A 23,745-nucleotide genomic window follows, 5' to 3' on the forward strand; every position below is an offset into this window, starting at 1 on the left:
ATAAAGTTATATTTACGTAATGTAAGCCACTTTAGCAGTTGCTACGATCGTATCTCCGAATGCTGTGTGTTGTGAATTTTTTTTCCACGACTATCCTGTGTTATTTTTTTGTAGAGAAAAGCTTGCTTTTCATTGTAATTGTTTATCTTTTATGTAGTTTTAACAAACTTTGAAAAACTTATTAGTTTGGTTATAACTTTTTCATTGTTTTAAGAGACTCGATGTGTTAAGTTATAGGTAATTAGAAGCTGTTTTGACGATCTTTGCACTTACTTTTCAACTTTTTTTTATGTTCTGCCTATTTTTATTGACCATTACTTTATATTAAGAAAGTAAACTTTTTTTGCTTAGAAACTTTCATTCAAAACACAAACTTTTTAAATTTGTTTTTCGTAATGTTCATATACCTGCTTTTATACTCTTTCTGCTGATGATCTTAATTTATTGGTGATTAAATCTCATAAATATTATAACACGTGAAAAATAATTCTAGCCTCTCACTGTTTTTGATATATAGGAAGGACATTACAAAAAATATTTATTCAATTAAAAAAATAAGCAAAATGCAGGCTTTTAGTATTTCACCATTTTATTTATTGAAACTTTTGAAACACTGCCTCTATATACATAATTAGGTATTTCAAAGCTATATAATGGTTTCAATCACTAAATATATTGTAAGTTATATTTCACATCAACAACATGAAGTTAGAAAATACTCAGCTTATCTTGTTTCAATACTTATCATGAGAAGTTGATAAAGTGGGCCAAATTGATATATACCTTGCTAAATGTCTCCCAAGGAGGGGTTTCGTAGGAACTCTATAAAAACATTGACAATTTCAAATATCAAAGTTCCTTATGTTCTGAACTGAACTTTTCAGTCAAAATATAATTGTTGTCCATATAAAACAACCCCTTACTTCAACGGAAGGTTCGATAAAAAAAAAGTCATTCTCATGATCTTAATTCATTATCTTTCACATCAACATGTAAACCATTAATAACATAATTTCGTTAGACATTCACACTCTTTTTCATTATCACAGCAATGACATGATCGTTTGCACCGCATTCCTTATTTATATTCAGTCTTAATATCCAACAACTTTTTAATTTTTGTGTCCTTTTTCTAACTTTGCACCCTTTCCAAGTAACATCCTCAACATTGTCTGGTCTAAAATTATTAATAAAGTTTACCAAAAAATATGCTTTTCTGAAAAGTTTTAAACTTGATTCTTAAGTAGATCACATTGTTCTATTTAAGTGTGTTTAAACCTAGGAGTATAGTCTTAACTTGGCCCACAGTTAAAAACTGTTATAAATATTCTTACAAGTGTTCAATATCATTAATATTCAAGTCAAATGTCATCATTGATAAGTTACTTTTTAATTGCCAATATAAAATTACTCAACAAAAAATTGATAAATATTATACACACCTAATAAACTATTACAAAAGCCATAATTCATTCTTTATGATCAGTTTTTGGTTACACATAGCTTTGTGTTCCCTGTCCTACCCTTTTAATACAAGTTCAGAAGTTACATCACGTTGAATCAGACATTATATATTCCAAACTATGTAGGCTCCAAGAAAAACAAACATATCATGCAAAATACACTCTATTTGGAAATTATAGCATAGTTACTACTAAACAACAAACAGAGCATTGTCCAGTAATCTAAGTCCTTCATAAAAAATATCTCATTAAAATTGTAGGAAAGGAAACTTTTAAATAAAGACATAACTTTGTGTCTGTAGTTCTCTTTTTATTCTCAACCGTTGACAATTATAACAACAAATTCAATTTTACTAAAATATATCGTACAATTCCAAATTCTTATAAAAGAATATGAAGTTAATAAAAAACTCTAAACCTCCGTATAAAGGGAAAAGGTAAATAATGTTGGCTTTTACTTGAAGCAAATATATTTTCACATATTTTCAGACTACTTATTTACTCTGAATGAAGTTGAAGAACGCAAACGATTTAAGCTCTTTCAACAATCACTTTGAAACCGTTATCACAATACTTATGAAGATGTTGATTTATTTATTTTTTTGTTTCTTTTTTAGCATTGTACGTAAATGGTAACAATTTAGTAGCTTTTGTGAAACTGTCTTGTAAATGTTATGTATGCTTAAAATTGCTTATGTTAATATTATGAATATGTATGTTAAATTATAAATATTTTATATGTAAAATTATTAATAGCAATGTAGTTATTATGATATAATTTTTTTTTAACAAATACTTTCACCGTTGGAACATCTGTACAAAATTTATTATTTTTATTTTTTACAATGAAAATGAGTTGATGTAAATATTTTGTACAGGTGTTTTAACAGGATAAATTCATGGTGATATCAGCTTTATTATCAATTAGTTATCAATAGTTTTGTAAATTAAAACAAATATGATCTTCATTTATTGAATTTAGTAAGTTATATTGGATCATTGTTTATTCTTATGGTCAAAATATTTTAATTAAAATAAAATTCATCATTACTAATAAATATAAAATATGCTATGCAATTAACAATTCAATTTATTGTTGTTTTTAGGTATGGAAACTACCACTTTATGTTTTTTATTAACCATATCCTTACACAAACGTAAGATTTGTTGGAATGGTTAAAAGATACAAAGTTTATAATTCATTGCATAAAAATTAAATTCAGGTCTAGTTATTGATAATTTATGAAGATATTGTAGCAATATTTCATTGATGTTATGTATGCTGGCGATATGGCTTTCTAACCAGTTATACAATACTGTGTAACTTTACACTATGGAATAGTTCAAAAACTAGTAATTTACTTTCCAAGTAAGGATTTTTGCAAAAACATCTTGTTAATGAAGTTCACTAAAAATTGTTAGTTTTGCCTTTAGTTTGTTATTCAAAAGGATATAAATGTATATGATATTTACATATGTGACAACTGATTTGTATGTAGAAATGTATATAATGCTTATTGCTATTTACATTATTTTTCTATATAAGATAACTTAATCATATTTCATTATACTCAAAACCATTTAGCTATTAACATCCGATTGATATCAAAAGCAATCACTGCTATTCAAAGGACTGCTGCCGCGAATTCAACTGAAGATAATCAAACCCCATTACATCTACATTGTCCCGGTTCCTGTTTCTATATTAACGTCTAACGAAGTGATCCGAAAATGGTTGCTAAGCATTTCTTATAACAAGATTGAATATCAGAGAGAAAAGAAGATACACTTCATTAAAATATGGAATTAATATATTAAAATAGATATATGAGTTACTCTAACCCGCCGTAAGCAGTTGCGAAGATTTTATTCAATTTATTACCATGATAAAGTCTCATGTATCCATCTAAAGCATCGCTGCACGCGTCATTTTAAAATCACTACGATATAACTGCAGCGTATTTTCTGCGTCGCGACGATGTGGCAATTGTACAAGGTCTATTAACTAACATGTGCACGTAATACCTGTTCTTTATTGATACGAGATATCGATCGCTTTCGCTACCCCAAGAGACGCAGGACAAAACGTCAAGGAGCCCTATCCAACATAATTCGAGGAGTGTGCTATAGACATTATTATACAGCTGAGGATTTTTTAAGTTAAAAGTAGCCGTCTAGGTACTATTTGTTGGTCCATTAAGGGAAGTTCACAACGTAGAGACGCTAATAACCGAACCTTAAAAAAAAATTAGTTCGATATTACACGATATTTTAAAACTATAAAACGTGTAGATTCTCACTGTCTGAGCATAGTTCTGATCAAGAATTAGAAATATTGTCTTTTGGATGTTATATCGGACGAATGTTAGATCGTATTGGATGGTGAGTGAAGGTATTACCAAGACCAGCGGAGTAATGAGTACCAGACAAAGCTAGAAGTCTCGAGATACCTCTCGCTGAAGGAAAATCTACCCTTTAAAAGAGCACTTCAATACGGTTATTAAAAATTATGGAATACTTTAGGACAAGGCAGAAGAGAAGACAGGTACGTGTGTATACGCTGTTCCAAATTATGAACTAAACATTGTAAACAAACAATAATACATCTTTTGCTCTACAATTCAAAAATATTTGCACAAATTAAATTTTTTTCTTACTGCAATAAATATACTTTAACGCACATTTGTCACAAAATTGGTCGTTTTCGTTTACAATGTTAAAATCATATTTTGGAACAACTTATAAACGAATAGGTATATTGCTGTTTGAAACATAGTTTCATTATTAGTTAGATTATTTTATTTTATTTATGTTTCCAGCACTTAAGTTTTGCCTGTTCACTTTACACTTTCAGGGTTACTTTCTTTTTTACACTTTTACCTTTTTGTCTTCCTTTAATTTACACTTTAACTTTTAATATCTTGATAGCTGCATGGCGACGTACATAGTCATGAATCACTATTTTATTTTAATTTTATTGTCAGTGCATTGAGTTACTTAAGCAAATAGTTCGTGAATGTGTTTACTTAAGTTGGTTTCAGAGATGAAAATCTCTGTATATCGTCATCCCAGTCATTATCTTTGAAAAAATAGAGATAAGGATATGTTTCAAATGGGGATTTTGGTATCTGAAACCCACGTTTACTTATTTTTTTAAGTTATTTTAGTTAATCGATAATACGCTTAAAAGTAAGGATAGTTCAAAATTGCTGAGTACGATAAAAATACTTAATTTGTGTAGCACTTTTGGTTATCATAGTGCAATTTTAAATATTATATGGATATTAGTAGATTATGAATGTAATTTAGGGTTTCTACTATCAAAATATACGCACAAAATCATTCTTATCCCTCTCATTTACATTGAAAAGACAAAGATAACAATATGTTTTTGTGCAAGTGTTTCGGCAGTGGAAACTCACGATAAAAAGCACAGTTATTGTAATTGACAGTTTCACAATAGTAATACATATGTCGTGTGTGTTCTTCGTTGAATGTTACCGGTAACTAGTGTACACTGCCACTTTGTAATTTACCTAGGCAAATCGTAAGGACTTGCATATTCCAAAAATTGACACCTTTTGTCAATTTTGTAATGATAAATATTCAGAATCGCGGTCTATGTGATGTTAATGCAACTAATAAACGAATTGTCACATTTACAATTTTCCGAATGTTTCGCTTAGGTAAATAACAAACTGTCGGCATACACTGCCGGTGACAAATGCACTAAGTTTAGCTGTAATCATCGAGTAGTTATCTGCATGTTTGACAATAATGAAGCATTGTCGATGATCACAACACTCCTATGGTGTTCCTAAAAGTATCGTAAACCGACAATGCCTGGAAGCTGACAAAGTGTGATTATGTACGATGTGTAATTACATTAAGTTATTTATTAAATCTTGCCGGCTTTGTAAAGCCTTCAGCGAAATATATAAACGCTTTGTTTTACTTTTATATCGATAACGTTTACATTTGCCGACATGTTTATGATTTAAAAAAAAAGTATGAATGTAGCGCCGCTATTGCAAATTGCTTATATCAATTTCCATGTGATATTACGTATTTTTACCGTTGGTTTTTGAGACCAAAATCTCTGTATAAAATATATCGTCATCCCTGTCATTTGTGTCAAAACAGTGATAACAATATGTTTATAAATGGGGATTTTGATCTGAGAAACTCACGGAAAGTATCATACCGAATTAGATAACATGCATGTGTGCATCGGACAATTAACAGTGCAGTAAACTTTACAAAGATATGATAAATTAACTACAAACTTGCTAAAGTAATGCTTCTGATTGAACAGCAAATATAATTTGCTAATTAGCTCTAAACAATAAGTTCAATAATAGTTTCGAGCTAACAAATATCGATTACACCATTGTAAATTCGATAAACAGAAATACTTTAGCTAATTAAATTAGGTTATTTTCTTTTGTCTTACAATTATTATGCTTTACAAATGTATTTGCCGAATTTGATTTGAAGTTTGACGCATAATTTTATTAATAGATGTCGTGCACTCGTTTCGCTTATCTGAACATCTCATTTAAATGACGGAAAAAAGAATAACTGCAATCTAAAATTTTATATTTAAAAGATAAGGTTGCATTTGTGTTTTATATATGACGTAATTTTCTCGGTATTATCATTCTAGAATCTTCTTAAATAGTTGTGAGGTATCTGGTTACCTTTGGCGCGATATACGTAGTTGTTTATAGTAGGGAACATGTTACATGTTCGGGCCATAAGGACCATTCAAATTAAATACATCCAAAATGAACCACGTGTTCACATATGTATTGATCTAGTAACGAAAATAAGCATATTTTAGTCGTAACGTCAAATTGATAATTACAAAAAGTAAATGATTTAATTTGTGGTATTTAAAATTTAAGCTTGCATAAAGTATATGCTTTAAGTTCGATGTGCTTTTTATTTATAAATACAGAGTACAAAATATGTACTTTGCTTCAATAAATATGATTTGTTATGACAATGTTAGTTCCGATAAAATAACATGTCATTAGACTCTTATGTACCTAGAAAACTAGAAACTGATTAGTGGTCAGTTAATAAATTGAAACAAACCTAAAAGAAACAACCTAAATAACTTATAAACTAAAATTCAAGTCACAATATCCACAAAATATTATAATTAAAAAAGTGAAATATTGTGATGGCCGCCATATTGAAGTTCGTCTTACTTAATTTCGGTATTGCATGACACGTGATTGACAATAAGTAATTGCACGCACAACACCAACAAATAATTCCATCTTATTATTCAACGTTAACAATGCATTGATTCCTGATGGCAGTGTTTATACGACGCGAAGATGTTTTACCATCGCGGGAACCTTGCTTATTTGTTATCTTATTTCCAATGAAAATATGTAATAATAGTGAGCAGTGCTTGATAATTTTAACTATAAATATTGCACTATCTTCACTGGCCACATGAATATTGAACTATATAAATATGTCATGCAGTGATAAATGTTATTATGTTACGCGTTACCTGTGTACCTTACTAGATAAATTCATTCCTAATCTTACTAATATTATAAATGAGAATGTTTGGCTGAATGGATGGATGGATAGATGTTTGGTTTAAGGTATCTCCAGAACGGCTGAATGAATCCCGCTGAAATTTGGCATAGATGTAGAACGTAGTATGGAAGGACGCATAGGCTACTAATTTAGTTTTTTTTGTTACACGCGGACGGAGTCGCAGGCGACTGCTAGTTACTTATATTTTCTCCAAAATAGTTATTTTATAAGGAAATTTTAATAGCATCATAATACATTGATTAAGGTCTGGCCTGACTTCGATTTGACTATAAACGAGTTAAAGACCCCACTCGTGAACCCTTAAAGAAAATTATATTTTTACAGAGACAAATCACCTAACACCCTAACGACCTTCCAATCTTGTAATTAAAGTACCAGCGACGCCTTTAAACCTTAATTAAAAAGGACAAAGCGTCTTCAGCGCTCTGCAATTTTAAGCTACGTGGAACTTTCGATTTCTTCTCGAGAAAAACAAAAACACCTCTTACTTGCGCAATCAGTGTTCAATACGTAATTATTACCTTAATGGTGTCTCTTTAATTAATCTGCACTAAGGGTCTCTCTTAGTTCTTGACTCTGACATCGGTAGTGAGCAGAGAGTTGTAAAAGTATTCTTACCCTAATTCTAGTTAAAACTTAGCTAAGTTAAAAACAAATTTTTATTTTCATAAATATTAAATTTTATTTGAATACTTTCTAGATGAAAGCGTACTTTGAACACAATAATAAAATATCTTCCACAATGTTATTTACAAAGAAACTGAGTTTTCTGTAAACAATTAATTCGCATAAATTGTTTACATAAACGGGCTATTGAAGTATAAAATGTCAATAGTGTTGTTGAGAAAAATATGTTTACTCTCTGAAAGTCGTATAAGTTAACTATATTTTTTTATGTTTTTTGCTATATCCTTTTTACTTGCGTTTTTTACGTACGGAATACGTTTTTTATTTGGAGTATTATTACTATTATTACTTCGATTTAGTATATGAAATTACTTGTGCAGTAATATTATAACCTTTTAAAAATAAGTCCTAAAATTTCGTGATTGTAGGTAGATATAGAAATTAAAGTAAACCTACTCACCTAATGTTTTTAACATAAATATATGCTCAGTACAATATACATATTAACAAAGCACTTCAAAATAATTTGTAACAATTGAATATATCCTTGCGTCAATAATTGTATTGTTCAAGCAAATATAAAGTCAATATACCTTTGTAAAGTAGCCTCAAATTAATTCTTGTATCTCCTAATGTTTTTTTTTAATACTAGCTTATATTAAAATGCGAATGTTTGGATGGATCGATGTTTGTATCTCGAGAACGGCTAGATCTTGCTGAAACTTGGCACAGATGTAGAACACAGTCTAGAAGAATACATAGGCGACAATTTTTTTTATTCCGCGTGGACAACTAGTGTTAAATAACCATTAAATAGAACCCGTTGTTTTGATGAAATTGAATTCATCAGCTGTTTCAGTGTATTTTACATGGGAACAGTTTCTATAAAGGCGTTACACATCGTCAGAAAAAAGATATGGGACATCAAATTGTTTCTGTTACATGAATTTTTATTTATATATTTTTGTCTGTTTTTTTTTGCAATTGGCATTACGCGGCATCGGTCCAAGTATTTTCGGATAATTGTCCACCAACCACCAAAACCACCGCTGTCCCATTTCGTATCATTTCATACTTTACTGTTATCTTTTTGTTTATAAATGAATTTTTTTTATGGAAATTAAAAAAAAACTGTCATCGATATATTCTATTTTTGTGGCGTCTATATTCTCCGTTTCTTATAATTGGTAAAATATTTGATTTATTTATTACATAAATAATTAACATACATTTATCTATCACTTAGTTTCTTTAATCACATAGTAGTATATTAATATAGGTATTCATAGTATATTCTTAGAAATCTATTTATAAGTAAATTTTTATTATATTTGTACTGAAGAAATTAATTGACGTACCACTCCTGGTTTACCTACTCTAGAATGACTTACAAGAGAACTAAGATGTGACTTAAAACTGACCAACACCCTACGACTGACTTATTTGCAATAATTGCGGCCTTGTGTATGTGTTTTCATCCTTAAATAGTAATATTTATTCAAGCTCCGATCTTCACATCTCTTTACATAATTTTTCCTTATATATTATCTATTTCATAGTGTTTTTTTCGTTAGTTCCCACATTCTGTACTTCCCTTTTATTTATATGCCTCCTCTCTCTGCGAACAATCTAAGACTACAACGCACAACCGAACGCAACATTGTTTCATGGATTATTCAATTATGCATTGGTCACCTAACATCTAGTGATTCCATTTTCATCCAATGCATAACTAACATCACACACGATATGGGTATATATCAACTAAACTGTTAGACCATAGTGTTAATGACGTCATCATGACATCCGGATGCACACATTCATTTCGACCGCTGCTTACAACGGATTTATAAAACGAAAGTTAAAATTGATACTATAGTGCTATCCAAACTTTATGGCGGCTCGTAATTTTGCACGCGACGCTGCGCGGATGTCGGAGGGACGTGAGTAGCGGAGGGGCACATCCTTGCGCGCTTCACCCTCTCGCTGTGGGCTAATCATGAGCCGCCATCAAGTTTGAATCTTGTTATAAATGTACGAAGATCAATAACTGAACTTTGCAGAGAATTTTTAAAAGTGGAACATATTTGTATTAAATAAAAAATTAAATGTTGTTTTGGGTTTTTCGGTGTTTTTGATTATCCCATATCATTTGCATTACATCGAACTCCTCGCTCATTTATCTTGTAATTAATTAAGTTGGGAAAATAGGAATACAAGAAGTTATTTGAAATAGGGTGAACTCGGGATAGAATTCGGGGAATAATTTCTATTAATGTAGCTTGCACAACCCTGTATGTTGAATTGTTATAAAAATCTTTAATTTTTCAAACATATGTCCTTGATGAAATTACAACTGTCGGGATATTTCGTTTATCCCCATGTTTTGTCAATTTAATCGGAAGCTGACTAGGCTTTCAGTAATCCAGAAACATACGGAAACCCGCAGGCTTTTCTTTTATATTTTCGTGCCATGGGACTTCTTCAATCAGTTAAAAGCCTTAAATATTCGTCTATGTCCTAAGAGCACTTATACATTGAAAATCAGGGTAGCTGCCGTTTTTGATAGAAACAGATGCCCAAGTCTTTTTTTGAAAAATTCAAAAAAAAACGTTTGTTTCCACCAAATATACTCAACGCGCCAGTACATTGAGGTAGTTAAAAATATAATGTGATTTGTAGGAAATTGTAAAATTTTAAAAAACAAAATATTAACCTCTAGATCTTTGAAGTGTTTTTTAATTTCGTGCGGATATACACAGACGAGTGAAACTCATCTTCACCTCATGTATTTGGGGATAACTTAGGTACGGAATGATTGTCTTGTACGTATACAATAAATTTGTTGAGGGCAAGTTCCGGAACATAGGTTTTTAAAATATAAGATATCTACGGCGGTTCCAACCAATACAATTTTATATACCTTTATAATATAAGATGCTGAATACATCGCCATTTTCTCAATAGATTTGAGATTTAATTAATTTTCTATTTAATTAACTGAACGTTTAAATAGGCCATGTAGTACCTGATCAGAGAATATTTAGATAGATGTGAATAAATATATTATCAACGTGTATGTCGAGGATTGGTTCTATTGAACGAAACGTTCTGACCTAAATAAATATTTGAGGACAAAAAATCATTACTTTGTTATTTCCGTATTCTAATTATATGTCAAGTTACATCTATGTAAGGGTATGTTTGCGCAATCTCCACGAGGAAAGGCGCTTTCCCCGTAGCAAAATTAATTCTTAGAAATCAGAGCAACCCCGGAGGTAAATATCTAAAAATAGTATTATGAAAGGTTACGTAATGTTTTTCGAATACGTTCGTGGGTGTTTAATTAATAATCAATGTGACTCTGAATAATTATTCGACAGTAACGATCGTGGTACATTCTACTTACGAATATCTAAAACACATTCATCTTTCTATGTGTAATAAATTGTTGCTTAAATCTCTATTAATCTTACTAATACTATAAATGATAATGTTTAGATGGATGGAAATTTGTTAGAAGGCAGTTCATACAATGAACATTTACCCTTTGCAAATTATTTTTATGTGTATCATAAGTATCCCCGTGTCTCGAAACCACATGGAATATGTTATGTACATATGTAGCTAATGGACCATAGAAACCCTTTAATTAGATTCTTTTGTAGTTGTTCCCAAATGTATTTTAGAATAATAAATACACTGATTAGATGTTTTCATCCTAGATGCGCATTTGATATTTACTACCCTATATGAAAATATAATTGTATATATATATATTTGTAAATATGCGTCGTCTCAACGCGATCCCGCGGCGAGGTCTATTCGCATCGTTGAAGGGATGACGAAGGGTAAGTATTGTGAATAAAATCCCTATATAATTAGAACTACCTATTTTTGTTACGGTAAGTATTTAATGATTTGGATAGAAATATATTACACAAGATAACATATTTTTTGATTCATAAGTCTACTAACATTTATTAAAGAGTACGCATTTGTAAGCGTTTAGTAACGCTCACTCACACTATGTCCATAGATAGGGTTGCCAGGTCGCCAAAGCTAATAGCCGGACAAATCAGACAGTTTGGCCGGACATTTGGATAGGATGGCTGGACACCCCACTCGTTTGTAAATGTAAAGCCCGATAACTCGGACACGGTTTATTTTGGCCGGACACTGGTCCGGCTTTATCCGGACGCTTGGCAATGCTAACCATAGAATGAGGTGCGCCTGCTCATATATGAACATGTTCTCACTTGCTATCACTACATCTATTAATAGATAAGACTGATGCGTGTTATTACTTCAATCAAACCCAAAGAAATCTGTCGATATAAATAACCCTGATAACAACTCCAAAAATCGATTCTAATTTTAATATATTGAATATTGATAATTTTCATGTCTTTTATAATTTTAGAATTCTTTATAAAAAATGTCAATTAAAATGATTCGCCGTTTTGCTAAAACGGAATCGATTCGAAAATAATTATCCGCTTTTCCATCGATTCTAATTTTAATAGACGGAGTGGAAAATATGAATGATAATCGTAATATAGAATGTAGTATGTTACAAATTAGATTTGAACAAGTTATAGATCGAAACCAAAATTGTTCGCAGTTTCCAAGCAGAGATTTTATCAGTAACGCAAGTTGCTATAAAAATATCATTTATTTCAATCATACGAACGTCGACGAATTGCTGATCTGACATACATACCTTTACAACATAACAAACAATATTGCCGATTGTTCTCGACCTCATGAGCATATTATACAATGCCTTTATAAAACATACACATCTATTTACTCATATAAAAATGTAAAAATCGATTAAATTACAACTACTATTTAATTATTTGATGTTATCTGACCACACGATAAATAAACTGATAGTATATTTTGTAAAGCAAAAGTACGCTTTTGACATCTTGTGTTGTTCTCATTAATAAATATTTTAGTAGGCATTGTATTATTTCCCCTAATAAACATGTTAAAATACAATGAAAAATATATTTTTATTCATTGAAATGCTGTGTATTCAATAAATGAACACAAGTGAATGCGTTTATTGGTATTAGCAGTGCACTAAGGTTCCGTGAAATGTTTACGGTTCTTATAGCGGTGATGTGTTTTTATGGTGATCGCGCCAACCAGCAAAGCGTCATGTTTTGCGAAATATTTCTCGAATTAATTCGTATTTAATTATTCCGACTCGTGCAACTTTCTCAAGCGGCACTGCTTATTCGTATAGGAGCGCGATACTCGTAAGTTCCGGTTGACGTGAACGGGAGCGACGTGCTATGCCAATTGCCCGCCGAGTCGTCGACATCGAGCCCGATGTATCGATACACGTGGGGGCGCTGCGAATCGACTTGCCTCGCCTCGCTTCGCTTGCCTACCGACTAGCTAGCAACACCACGGAACCCTAAAAAATATATAGATTATTATACGCCACGTCGCCGTCGCGTCGCCTTCAATGTCAGATAACCCGCACAAAACAACGGAATCACTTTTCTAGCGTTCATTGCCTCTAAGATTCGCAACAACACCCACCTCCAACAAACTGGAGCGGCGATGGATGTGGCTTAACTTTTCCGCTCAGTATATGGTTGTCGCTACGAGGGGGTAGCTTTAGACGCGGGAACGCCCCAAATTCGTAAAGCTAAAGCACAATGTACTTTCATCTCTTTTCCCCTCGCAAAATCCGTCGTGGCTCTACTTAGATTATTCCAAAAGGGAGACGGAGTACGCTAAGCGACGGACGGCTTGGCGGTTGTCCCGAATTTAATATCAATAAAATTGTATTTTCTTACATTTTCAATAATTTTAAAGACCATATAATTGTAGAGGCGGTGCGTGGCGGTGTTGAAGAGCAAAGCAGCCGTGTCCGCGTGGTTTTCGCGACGCTGGCGACCGGTCGCCTTGCGGCCCGAGTGCCGCCGCCGTACCGAGCAGTCTCCTTATCGATTTTCTCAATGCTGCATTAAATTACTATATAAATCGTGAATGCGGACTGCACACTTCCACGCGAACAATATGCGATACGCTTAATCGTTGCACAAACGCATGTACATTTAAAAGTTTATTTTTTATTGCGGAGCCTAAACTAATTCGTACAAATTAAATTTGGCTTAGGTTATAGTGTTATGCGGTGAGCGCGGTGAAGGAAGCCGCGGATAGGATTTTTAGGGTCGGTAATAGTCCTCGCTGCCCTATGTCGATGATCACATCGCCACTGTTTTGGGAATGGTTTAACATTTGGCTAGTTGAATTTTTGAAGGATCTATATCATGAAATTAAAATGGTTGCGCTAAGAGGTAATGGGTTCGTATCGCACGGAGGTCAGCCGGAGGTCGGTGGCAATGGGATGCAGAACGGCGGAGGCATCGGGTCTGCGCGCATGCAGGTGCAGTACATGCCGGGGCCTATCAAGCACGAGCCGCCGCGGTACCCGGGCTGTGCGCCCTCCGCCGCCGCCTCCTCCGGCGCCCCCTATAGGTTGCTGCCGCAGTCGAGTAAGTGCAGCGGCACACGCGGCACCCACGGCCCACAAACCACCACCCCTAATTTGTCTAGCCTCTACTAAAGTAATACGTTTTTATTTTCCTTAGCGCCAAACAGTTATCCACGAGCTTCAACACCACATAGTGAGTAGCGACTTCGGAAGGTTTGTGCAAGCGGGAAGTGCGAGCTAGTGTCTTATTGTGCTATTTGTTGCAGGGTCGGAGTGCTACCATCCGGCAGGGTCGACGGCTTCCGGCTTCTTGCCGGGGGCTCAGCCGAACTTAGGGCCCCAGCCGAACCTGCGCCCGCAGCCGACCCCGCAGCCATCAGCGCCCCCCGCGCCCCCTGCGCCCGCTGCACAACAACTGGACATGTCAAAGCCTACCCTGGTGAGTATACTTTAACATACACCTACTCGGGTGTATAGACATTAGTGTAAACACTTCCCGCGCCAGTCCGTTTCTAGGAACACTTTTTCCTAGCATAAACTGTGTTCGATATTACTTCAGGAGCTTTTTTAATGCTCAATTTCTGATAGATACGTCATCATTTGCTCCATGCTGAGAAGAAGCTTAGCAAACTATTTACGAAACAAATGACAACTATGTATATTCCGTAAACTAATATCTATACATTATACGCAGTTTATCTTGTACGAATTCGCGCTAGACTTCTGAAGCGTCACTAGTTCTTTGATCGTCAATGTTCCACACGTTTCATATATTCTAGATTGTTTCTTGTTCAAATTTTAGAATGTAATTCAACTTTGATTCTTTCGTTATTATTTTAGTGAGAATTCTCTAAACTTTTTATTGCGACATTTCATTGGAATATATTACGACAAAGAAATGGATTTACTAAAAAATTTTTTTTTTTAATTCTTAGTTCATTATAAAAAAGGTCCATTAAAACATGCATAATTGTATAATAATTATAATTTTGGTCACATGGAAGCGTTTTTACTTTCACACCTGAATATCATCTATTGGAAATATATCGCGTCAATTTTACTCGAGCCTATAAATCCCTCAACAAAGAGGCGGCCTTGTCTCGTGCCACACTCGACACAAAATCAATATCTAGTAACTTGGCATATGTATCAAACGCAAACGCTGAATACGTCATTCAGATCTAATACGATCGTGTCAGGCGGCTGCGAGTGCTTAGTCTAGTTCAAAACTACTTCCAAATCAAAGCCTAAATATGTAAAAAATCTAAATTTTCATTTCCAAAATATTTGGCTTGAAACCTTTGATTATAATAATGTAAAAACTCTTTACTGCGCCATTAAATAAATTCTAGTCTTTGGGGAGGGGCGAGGGCGGTGAGCCTTTTTTATAACGCATACTACGCATAATTCGATGTCCTAAATACAATACAAGGATAATATGAACACAAGGAAGCAAGTTTAGAACATTTTGTCATTTTATGTTTGATAGGGGAGGGTGCGCGAATTGACTAGTCCTGTCTCTAAATCATCAAAGGCTGAAACCAAGTTGTTACCAGATATATACTATTTACACAGAGTACAACATTTCCGATGAAATTATTAAACTGTAAATGACATGTTATAGGATATTTGCTTACAAAGTAATTATTTAATTTTGAAAAAAAGAGTAGGCTTAGACCGCATGTAAGTTTTATGTTCATGATTTCTATGACAAAATTAATCTTAATAGACACTGCGAATAGCTATGCGAGTTTTTTTAGCTTTTTATGCGAAGTTTTCCTTTGGTTATCTGATTTGCTTATATTTCTACTACGGTATAGTAACAGCCCAAAAAAAGGACACTAAAAACCTTATTGATTCACCAGAATAAATTCGAACAAAGTATTTTGTTTAGGTTTAGTAAAAAGAAATCCATAAATGTGCATATTTTAAATTTCATCTGTGAGAGGTTTATTTTTTGTAAATTTGAATGAATACAACACAAGTTGACCTTTTTTAAGTTCCTCTTTATTGGTTCTAAACAATAATGGTGCTCGTCGGACTTGATAATTTACATTTTTACATCGAATATTTTCCATATTTTACCTTCCAGAGTGTGATGCATTCTTAAAACAAATCTTTGGAAGTTGAGAACAAAACTGATTGACTGTTACAATGTGAACACACCGTATTATTTTTAATTGTCTGCTTTGCGTTTTTAAATTGCATCATCTCACCTGTCCTTATCTCACGGTACCATTGTACCAGTCGGTCACTGCACTAGGTTTTCTATCCAACTATCATTCGATATTTCAGTGGACTCTGAATCATCATGTCATCTTTCACGCAATAAGTCCATCTCCCCCTATGCCTATCTCTACTGATGTACCCATTCCCACTCATTCCCATTTAAAGTTATTGTCACATGTCCTTTCTCCGTCCCTATGAAATGCTTGTAGGAGGCTAACCTAGTTTCTTCATTTACTAAATGATTTTTATTTATTTATTTGTTTATTATTAAATTCTTTGTCGCGTATACAAACAAAATTATTTAGATTTACTACAAAAAACATTTAAAATATGCATCCTTATCTCTAAAGTTATCTTATAATCGCAAATATGCAACGCGAGATAAATTAATAAAGCATACAAAATAATGGATTTCTTTTTACTAAACGTATTATTATTTAATTTGCCATTACTAAATGCTGTAGCGTACGTAGCTTGGCTCTCGAAAATGTTTTTTTTTTCAATATTGCTTTTTAACTAAAAGTGAAGTTATGCGACCGCAAAGACATGTACTCGGGTACTTGGACATATCTAGAAAGTATTATTCAATTTAATCTCTATTACTTCGATTAGAATATAAAACAATGCAAGCAATTTAAATTTTAAAACAGATATATGTGAAACAATGTTTTACTTTGTACGTTACAGGGAGGACACAACTACGTGCCACAACAAAGTCAGAGTCCGCAATCGAGACCGCAGTATTCAAACTTCTCGTACAGGGCGCAACATGGAGCACGACCCAACACACATCCAAGGTACGTTTTATTACACTTTATTAGCTCTTCAACTAGTACGCAATTCACTACTTAGAGTCAGTAGACAATCTTGGAAATCGATTCGTTTGATGCTTAATCCAGCATTTTATTTCTTGCTTGTGTGCAACAAATGGTCGGGTTTTGATAAATTTGTGCCTTTCAAAATAATATACAATGGTTTATATGGCTTAATAAAAGTTTTTGGTAATAAGTTAATTTTGACACGACCGCATGCTAATTGGTTACCTATGACCTGAATTGATTTATTTCAATGTCTTTGTTCTCCAGACAACAACAGCCTTACATGGGCGGTGCGGGTAACAATACAGCGGCGCCTGTCGTTTACCATCATCCCACGCTGGTCTTCCAGCCACACATGGGACTGCCACAAGGCTACCAGCAGCCAAGATCGTCCTCTTCAGGGTAATTTAATTTGATTTGATTCTAATAAAAACCCTAAACCATAAACAATCTACAATATACGCTTATTTTACAATATCAATTAATTTTATCACACAATTTTCGCAAAATAACTTAAAAATATAAGTATCAATATGACCGCCCTTATTATTTACTTAATTTAACTTGATATGGACTTTCAATCTAAACCAAATATATTCTCTATTGTTGTAACATTTTATTGACACAAAAGTTTTTATAAGTTACTAGCTGTCGTCCGCGACTCCGTCCGCGCGGAATTAAAAATAAATGTTGGCTGATTATCAGACCTAATCAATATGCTCACAAAATTTCATGAGAATCAGTCAAGCCGTTTCGGAGAAGTATGGGAACGAAAATTGTGACACGACAATTTTATATATAAGATTGTATAACCAAAAGATGGACAAAAAGTTAAGGAGAAAAATGCACCAAACTTGTAATATAATTATAGCAATAATAATACTTCATTACAGTCAATTAATGAATTGTCAATACAATTCAAAGTTGCGTTTCTCGCTGTATTCGCATTTTTGAGTTCACGAACGTATTCGCTAATCTGTCAAGTTCATTGACTGCACGCGCGATATTGTATTCTCCGGTTACATTACACAAACAATTCTTGGGGTAGACTTTTGTTATTGTTAACAATAACAAGTAATAATATTATTTTTTTAAGTCAATTCGTCCTTTATTCATTTTTAAGTTGAACTTTATGAATTGGTATTTACCACGTTTTTCTATTATTCAAATCCTATTATTTGATAACCGTGTTGGGGTGATTGTATAAAATTATCTGCCATTTTGCTATAACGCCCATATTGGATTTATCAGTCTATATTCTATTCGCCAGGCCCTTTTATTTGATACCCATGTTCGGGGGCTTCAGTGGCTCGGGGGCTAAGCACCTATCTACTATAATGATATAAAGATTTGGCTCTTTGCATTGAATAGGCTCCGAAACTATTGAACTTATTTGAACAATACTTTCACTGTTGGGAAGTTACACTATCCCTACGTGATGTAGGCTATATTTAAACGAAGTCGGGCGCAAAAGTTAGTTGATATATATCGAAAAGTTTCACTTTACTCTGGACGAAAAAACCTGGACGAAGATAGGGGTTAGTAACCTCGTCACATATCAAAAATTTGGTTAAAAAAATACGTGATTAATGGATGACCCCTAGTGAATGATGTGCTCGAATATATTTTTTGGCAGAAGGTAATCTCGATTTAGATATCTTACTTGACAATTTTTTTGGGACTACATTGTTTCCTGAGCCGTAAAAAATGTGCATATATTATCATTTATTGTATTTATTATGTATAAGAAATATATAATGTATTTTATTTTCAGATTCTACCAGTACGTATCGCCGTACTTGGGCTACGGCACGCCCACTGGTCACACGCCACCATGTGAGTATATGACAGGTGATATATTTTTATATCATTTGCTAATTTTAATATTTATTCAAAATTCTTTAAAGTAAATTATTCGTTTTCATTTAAATATCTATCTATCATTTATTGTAACTCGTGGCGATTGCCTTTGATTATGTTTTCAAAGTAAAAGGACTCAAAGTCTTAAAGAAAAGAATTTACTCTTTATTTAAGACGGACAAAGCGTCTGCAAGTCATCTTGTGTTTACTCTAGCCTACCATAATTTTACCTGTTTATTATTAATAATAATTACAATTAATTATTAAAAAGAGTCTTGACAGGCAGACGGATGGACAACAAAGTGATCCTATTAGGGTTCCGTTTTTTTCCTATGAGGTACGGAACCCTAAAAATGACACAAATTTCAATAGACTTTTAGCTTTGTATAATGGTATAATACTAAGTATATTTTTCAGATTACTACCCGAACAACCAGCCTATGGGCGGAAGTGGGGTGACGACGAACAACGCGCGTGCAGGCGCCCCGCTGGTGGGCCCGCAGCCTACCGCAGCGGCAGCGCCAGCACCGCTCCCCCACCCACCCCCACCGCCCCATCTACACACCGCAATGCCCGGTACATAACAATTTATATTAACTAAATTAGATGTCGCACACTACTCCGTACGCACGGTATTAAAAATAAAACTTAATAGGTAATCTATGTGTTCTTGCAGACTATGTTCTATGTCAAATTTCAGCGAGATATATCCATCCATCAGTAAATTCAACTATAAGTAATGACAATGTCGTAACATAGTTTTTTTTTGGATTAATTTGTTGGTAACAAGAAATAACTTTTATATGTATTCCGTGACATGTCGTTGCCTTTTATTTTCGATTGTATTTGCATGTTGATTAAATGATTTTATTTCATACACAGGTGTTCGACCTACACTCCCTACAAAGCGCAGCCACAGAGTGCCTATAATCGATCCTGTCACACGTAAGTTGCTTTCACTTTTTATTTGTTATTTATAGAGCGACAAACATATATAGCCCAGATTGAGGTTACTGCTGTCAGAAAATATCTAAAATCTAAATAGGAATTCATCATCAACTTACTATAGCTTGAGCGGCTCGGAGCCTACCCTAAATTAGTGACTAGGCAATAGTCAGCGCTTGCTCAGTGTCGGTTGACTGTACACATATCTTTGAATTTCTTCTCAGATATGTGCAGCATCACGATGTTTCCCTTCACCGTAACAACATAGGCATAAATAATGTTATAAAAGAAAAACATGACAACAAATAGGATATTGACAATTCGATTCAGACATGAGCGCGCTAGTAAGCTATCTATTATTTTGACTCATGCCCATCGGGTCAAATATAGTCTAACAAAGATCTTATGGCAGTTTTTTGACATTGACAGGTTTATAAGTTTTTAGGGTTACCAGTAAACAAAAAATTTCTAGCGAAATCGGCCAAAGTTAAATACAAAAACAATTTATATATCAACTGACTATTAGTGATTGCTTACTATTTACACACAAATTAGTACAGCTTTAGGATTTTACAAGAAAACACAGGATAAATTGACATATTGATATAAATATGTTCAACATGAAAAGTACATGAACGATTAGTCACATTATTGACCGTATCCATGGCCGGTCCTGATATTAATAATTAAAACTACACGTTAAATCGCGACACGTGGTATTTTTCTCAATTTATCAAAATATAAAAATGGCAACATTATCACGTGCAGTTGTGGGCTCCCTTATTGGTCAGAATGACGCTGTCAAAATGACATCTTTAGTGGAACTATACCGTTGTTTAAAACTCACTTTATGACTTGTGTACGTGGTTTATGACATCGAAAGAGGAGACGCTAATAAGCTTTTGTCATTCAGCGTCATTTACCGTGGGTTTCTGAGTCCAAAATCTCTGTTTAAAATATTATCTCTGTTGATTTTTCAAATATACGGACAGGGATGACGATACGGAGATTTTGATGTAACCAGAACCAAAAACCAAAGGTTATTCCTACCGGATCAGATAAGTTTGTCGGTGGTTACAACCAGATTAACTGAAACTAATTAATCTGTGCCATGTCAGTATGGCAGATAATTAAAATTAAATCATGTTTTTTTCTTTCAGAACAAGAAGTGCTGTCAGAATTATACAACAACGATAATTATTTCGTTTCGGGCGAAATGAACGAGAGACAAACGCCTCAGCCGGTATGTATCTATGTTTACTTAGTGTTTCCATTGTCGAGAGACCTGTAAATAAATAATTATCCAACATTATTTTAAAGAAGATAAAAATAAATTTTTATCACAAGTTTTTAGACAGTGGAAACTAGTTCAAAAGGACTATTTACTTGAATTAACATGAAGAGAGACATAAAATATAAAAAAATAAAATGTGACCAATAATAAAGTCGATTAATTTATATGTTTCAAATATCAATAATTTTATACCAAAGCTACATAGGTTTTATTATTTATTTTTTATTCTTAAAAACTATACGATCTAAAAAATCAAAGGCAACTTATAATATTAACGTTTGTAAAACATTTATGACTATTATAAGATTTGCCTGAATACGTCGGTATAATACCGCATATAAGATGAACACCGCATGGAAACTTCGTTTGATAAGTACATGCCAGTAGCCTATTGTTGTCCTCTTCCCAACCTGTTTTTAAATAACTGGAAGGGTGTGTGAAGTGACAGAGGAGGAGATGCGTAAAAAGGATATGTCTTCTTTCTGTCTGGTACCTCCTCTGGCGATTAAAAATACGCATTAGCAAAAGCAGATAACTATGGGGAAGTCACTTACTATATTAGTGAATTCAAGTGGCCGCTTGCCTTAAAAATCGAAGTAGGTACCGAAAAAATTGATCCAGTTTTTAAACTAAAAATTTCCAACCATTCCGTGTGTATAACTAGTTACTATACAATAAAATTTCATTATAAATTAACAAAATAAAAATAAATACATACATATATCCCATGGCCGAGAAGTATTGCGTTGCGATGCTAATTTTTTCATGTTCAATGTCATCCATCGCCGTTTTAAATTTATTTGACTTCATATTGTCTGTTCTTTATCTCAATTCTTTCTTGTCTTGTATCACAGCTTCAGAGAGCAAGCTTGTAGACTTAGATAAATAATCTAGAGATGTGAAATATACATAAACATTATTATGACTCATACATACAACAATGAATTTACTTGTGACCAATATATCTTGTACTTACTTATTTAATATCGTATTTTCATCTCACTATTTAAGTACAAACACTTAAAGTAAATTATCTCACACAATTACCACTAAACATCAGTTAATAAAAGATTATGAAACTCCGGCGCGTACATTTTGTTTCCCGTGGGAAAATGACAGTAGGGGGCACAGACTATAACGATACCATAAACAAAAAACACAGACTAAATAACCATTAAAAATAACTTTGTTAATGGATTATAGTTCAATTATTGCTAAAAATCTTACTAATAATAATAAATGCGACAGTTCAGATGAAAGTTTGAGAAGATATCTCTAAAATGGCTAAACGAATCTCGCTGAAATTTGCACATATGTTATATTAAATCCGTGATGAATGGAGTCACGAGCAACAGCTAGAAATCTATAAAGTAACAAATAAGATTAAAATATACCATATATGTAGTAATAAGTAAATGATGTAACAAATATCTATCCATCCATCCAAACTTACGCATTTATGATATGTATAAGTAAGATATGTCAATAATATTAGTGAAATTGTATGTCATAACATATTAAAGGATAGATAGTAATTAATAAACGATTAATTACTAGCTCATTAAATGTTATTCAATTAGTAATAAATTTATATGAACTGTTCATTATTTGTAATCAACAAAGTAATTATTAATGATATTCCGAATCTTTTCAATCCTTAATATTAGTAATTAAAAAAAATTCTATAACGAATTATTATTTCTCAGTAACTTGTAATAACAGTAATAAGCTATTCTTGTTACACTTCTATTTATCTCCATTTGTTGTTTGCTTGAAATAAAGCTTTGAACAAGCAAGTGGTGAGAAATGCTAGAATAAAGGAACATTATAAAAATATTTAGGACTTTTACCATAGCGAGTTGTTAAATGTCATTATTTTCCGTAGTTCGGGATTGTACAGAGTTTTTTTCTTGAAGTTGTTAATATATTTTGTTAAATGTGAAGTTAATTGGTAAACAGGAGGCGCCGCCGACGCACACCATCGCGGAAGAATTTTCGAGACTGGTGAACGAATCGATAGCGAACCAACAGCCCGTGAACGACATCGCGATGAAGCCACCGCTCGTCCCCAAGACGATCGACATGCCCACACCGCCGTTATCACTGTCCATGCAAACACAAACAAACGTAATAAATCCTATTAATAGTAATTTAGTAAAGTCTGATATATTAAATTATAATGAAAATCTAAATTTAGTTTCCGATGTTGTTGCTAATGTTACACCAGTTGTTTCTGCAATATCGGACAGTCCCGTAATAGTGCCTAAAATTACCAACTTAAAGCAACAAGTTGCAACAAGCAACAAGACTGCGGAACAGAGTCACAGCCCAGTGGAGACGAAGAGCCAACCTCAAGGGTACAAGCAAACCAAGCAGAAGAATAAGCCCCCTGTGCCACAAGTCGAACAAGTACCAGAGAAGGCTGCACCCTTCGTGATGGCGGCCGCAGCGCCCGCAGCACCCGCC

At 33.4% G+C, this 23,745-nt stretch overlaps 1 protein-coding gene across 1 annotated transcript in view; it reads left to right on the forward strand.

Moving 5' to 3' along the window:
* Positions 1–13,821: 13,821 nt before the first annotated feature.
* Positions 13,822–23,745, forward strand: part of LOC106126236 (eukaryotic translation initiation factor 4 gamma 1) — a 26,129-nt gene continuing 16,205 nt past the window's right edge. Inside the window, exons 1-10 of the mRNA XM_013323747.1 lie at positions 13,822–14,194; positions 14,291–14,326; positions 14,400–14,572; positions 17,050–17,159; positions 17,448–17,582; positions 18,955–19,016; positions 19,458–19,616; positions 19,923–19,985; positions 21,146–21,228; positions 23,239–23,406. Of these exons, the coding sequence (XP_013179201.1) occupies positions 13,894–14,194; positions 14,291–14,326; positions 14,400–14,572; positions 17,050–17,159; positions 17,448–17,582; positions 18,955–19,016; positions 19,458–19,616; positions 19,923–19,985; positions 21,146–21,228; positions 23,239–23,406 (1,290 nt within the window). The 5' untranslated portion in view covers positions 13,822–13,893. The remainder of the gene's footprint in view (positions 14,195–14,290; positions 14,327–14,399; positions 14,573–17,049; positions 17,160–17,447; positions 17,583–18,954; positions 19,017–19,457; positions 19,617–19,922; positions 19,986–21,145; positions 21,229–23,238; positions 23,407–23,745) is intronic.

The sequence above is a fragment of the Papilio xuthus genome, unplaced genomic scaffold (genome assembly GCF_000836235.2).
Source record: "Papilio xuthus unplaced genomic scaffold, Pxut_1.1 DF825017.1, whole genome shotgun sequence".
Classification (NCBI taxonomy): domain Eukaryota; kingdom Metazoa; phylum Arthropoda; class Insecta; order Lepidoptera; family Papilionidae; genus Papilio; species Papilio xuthus.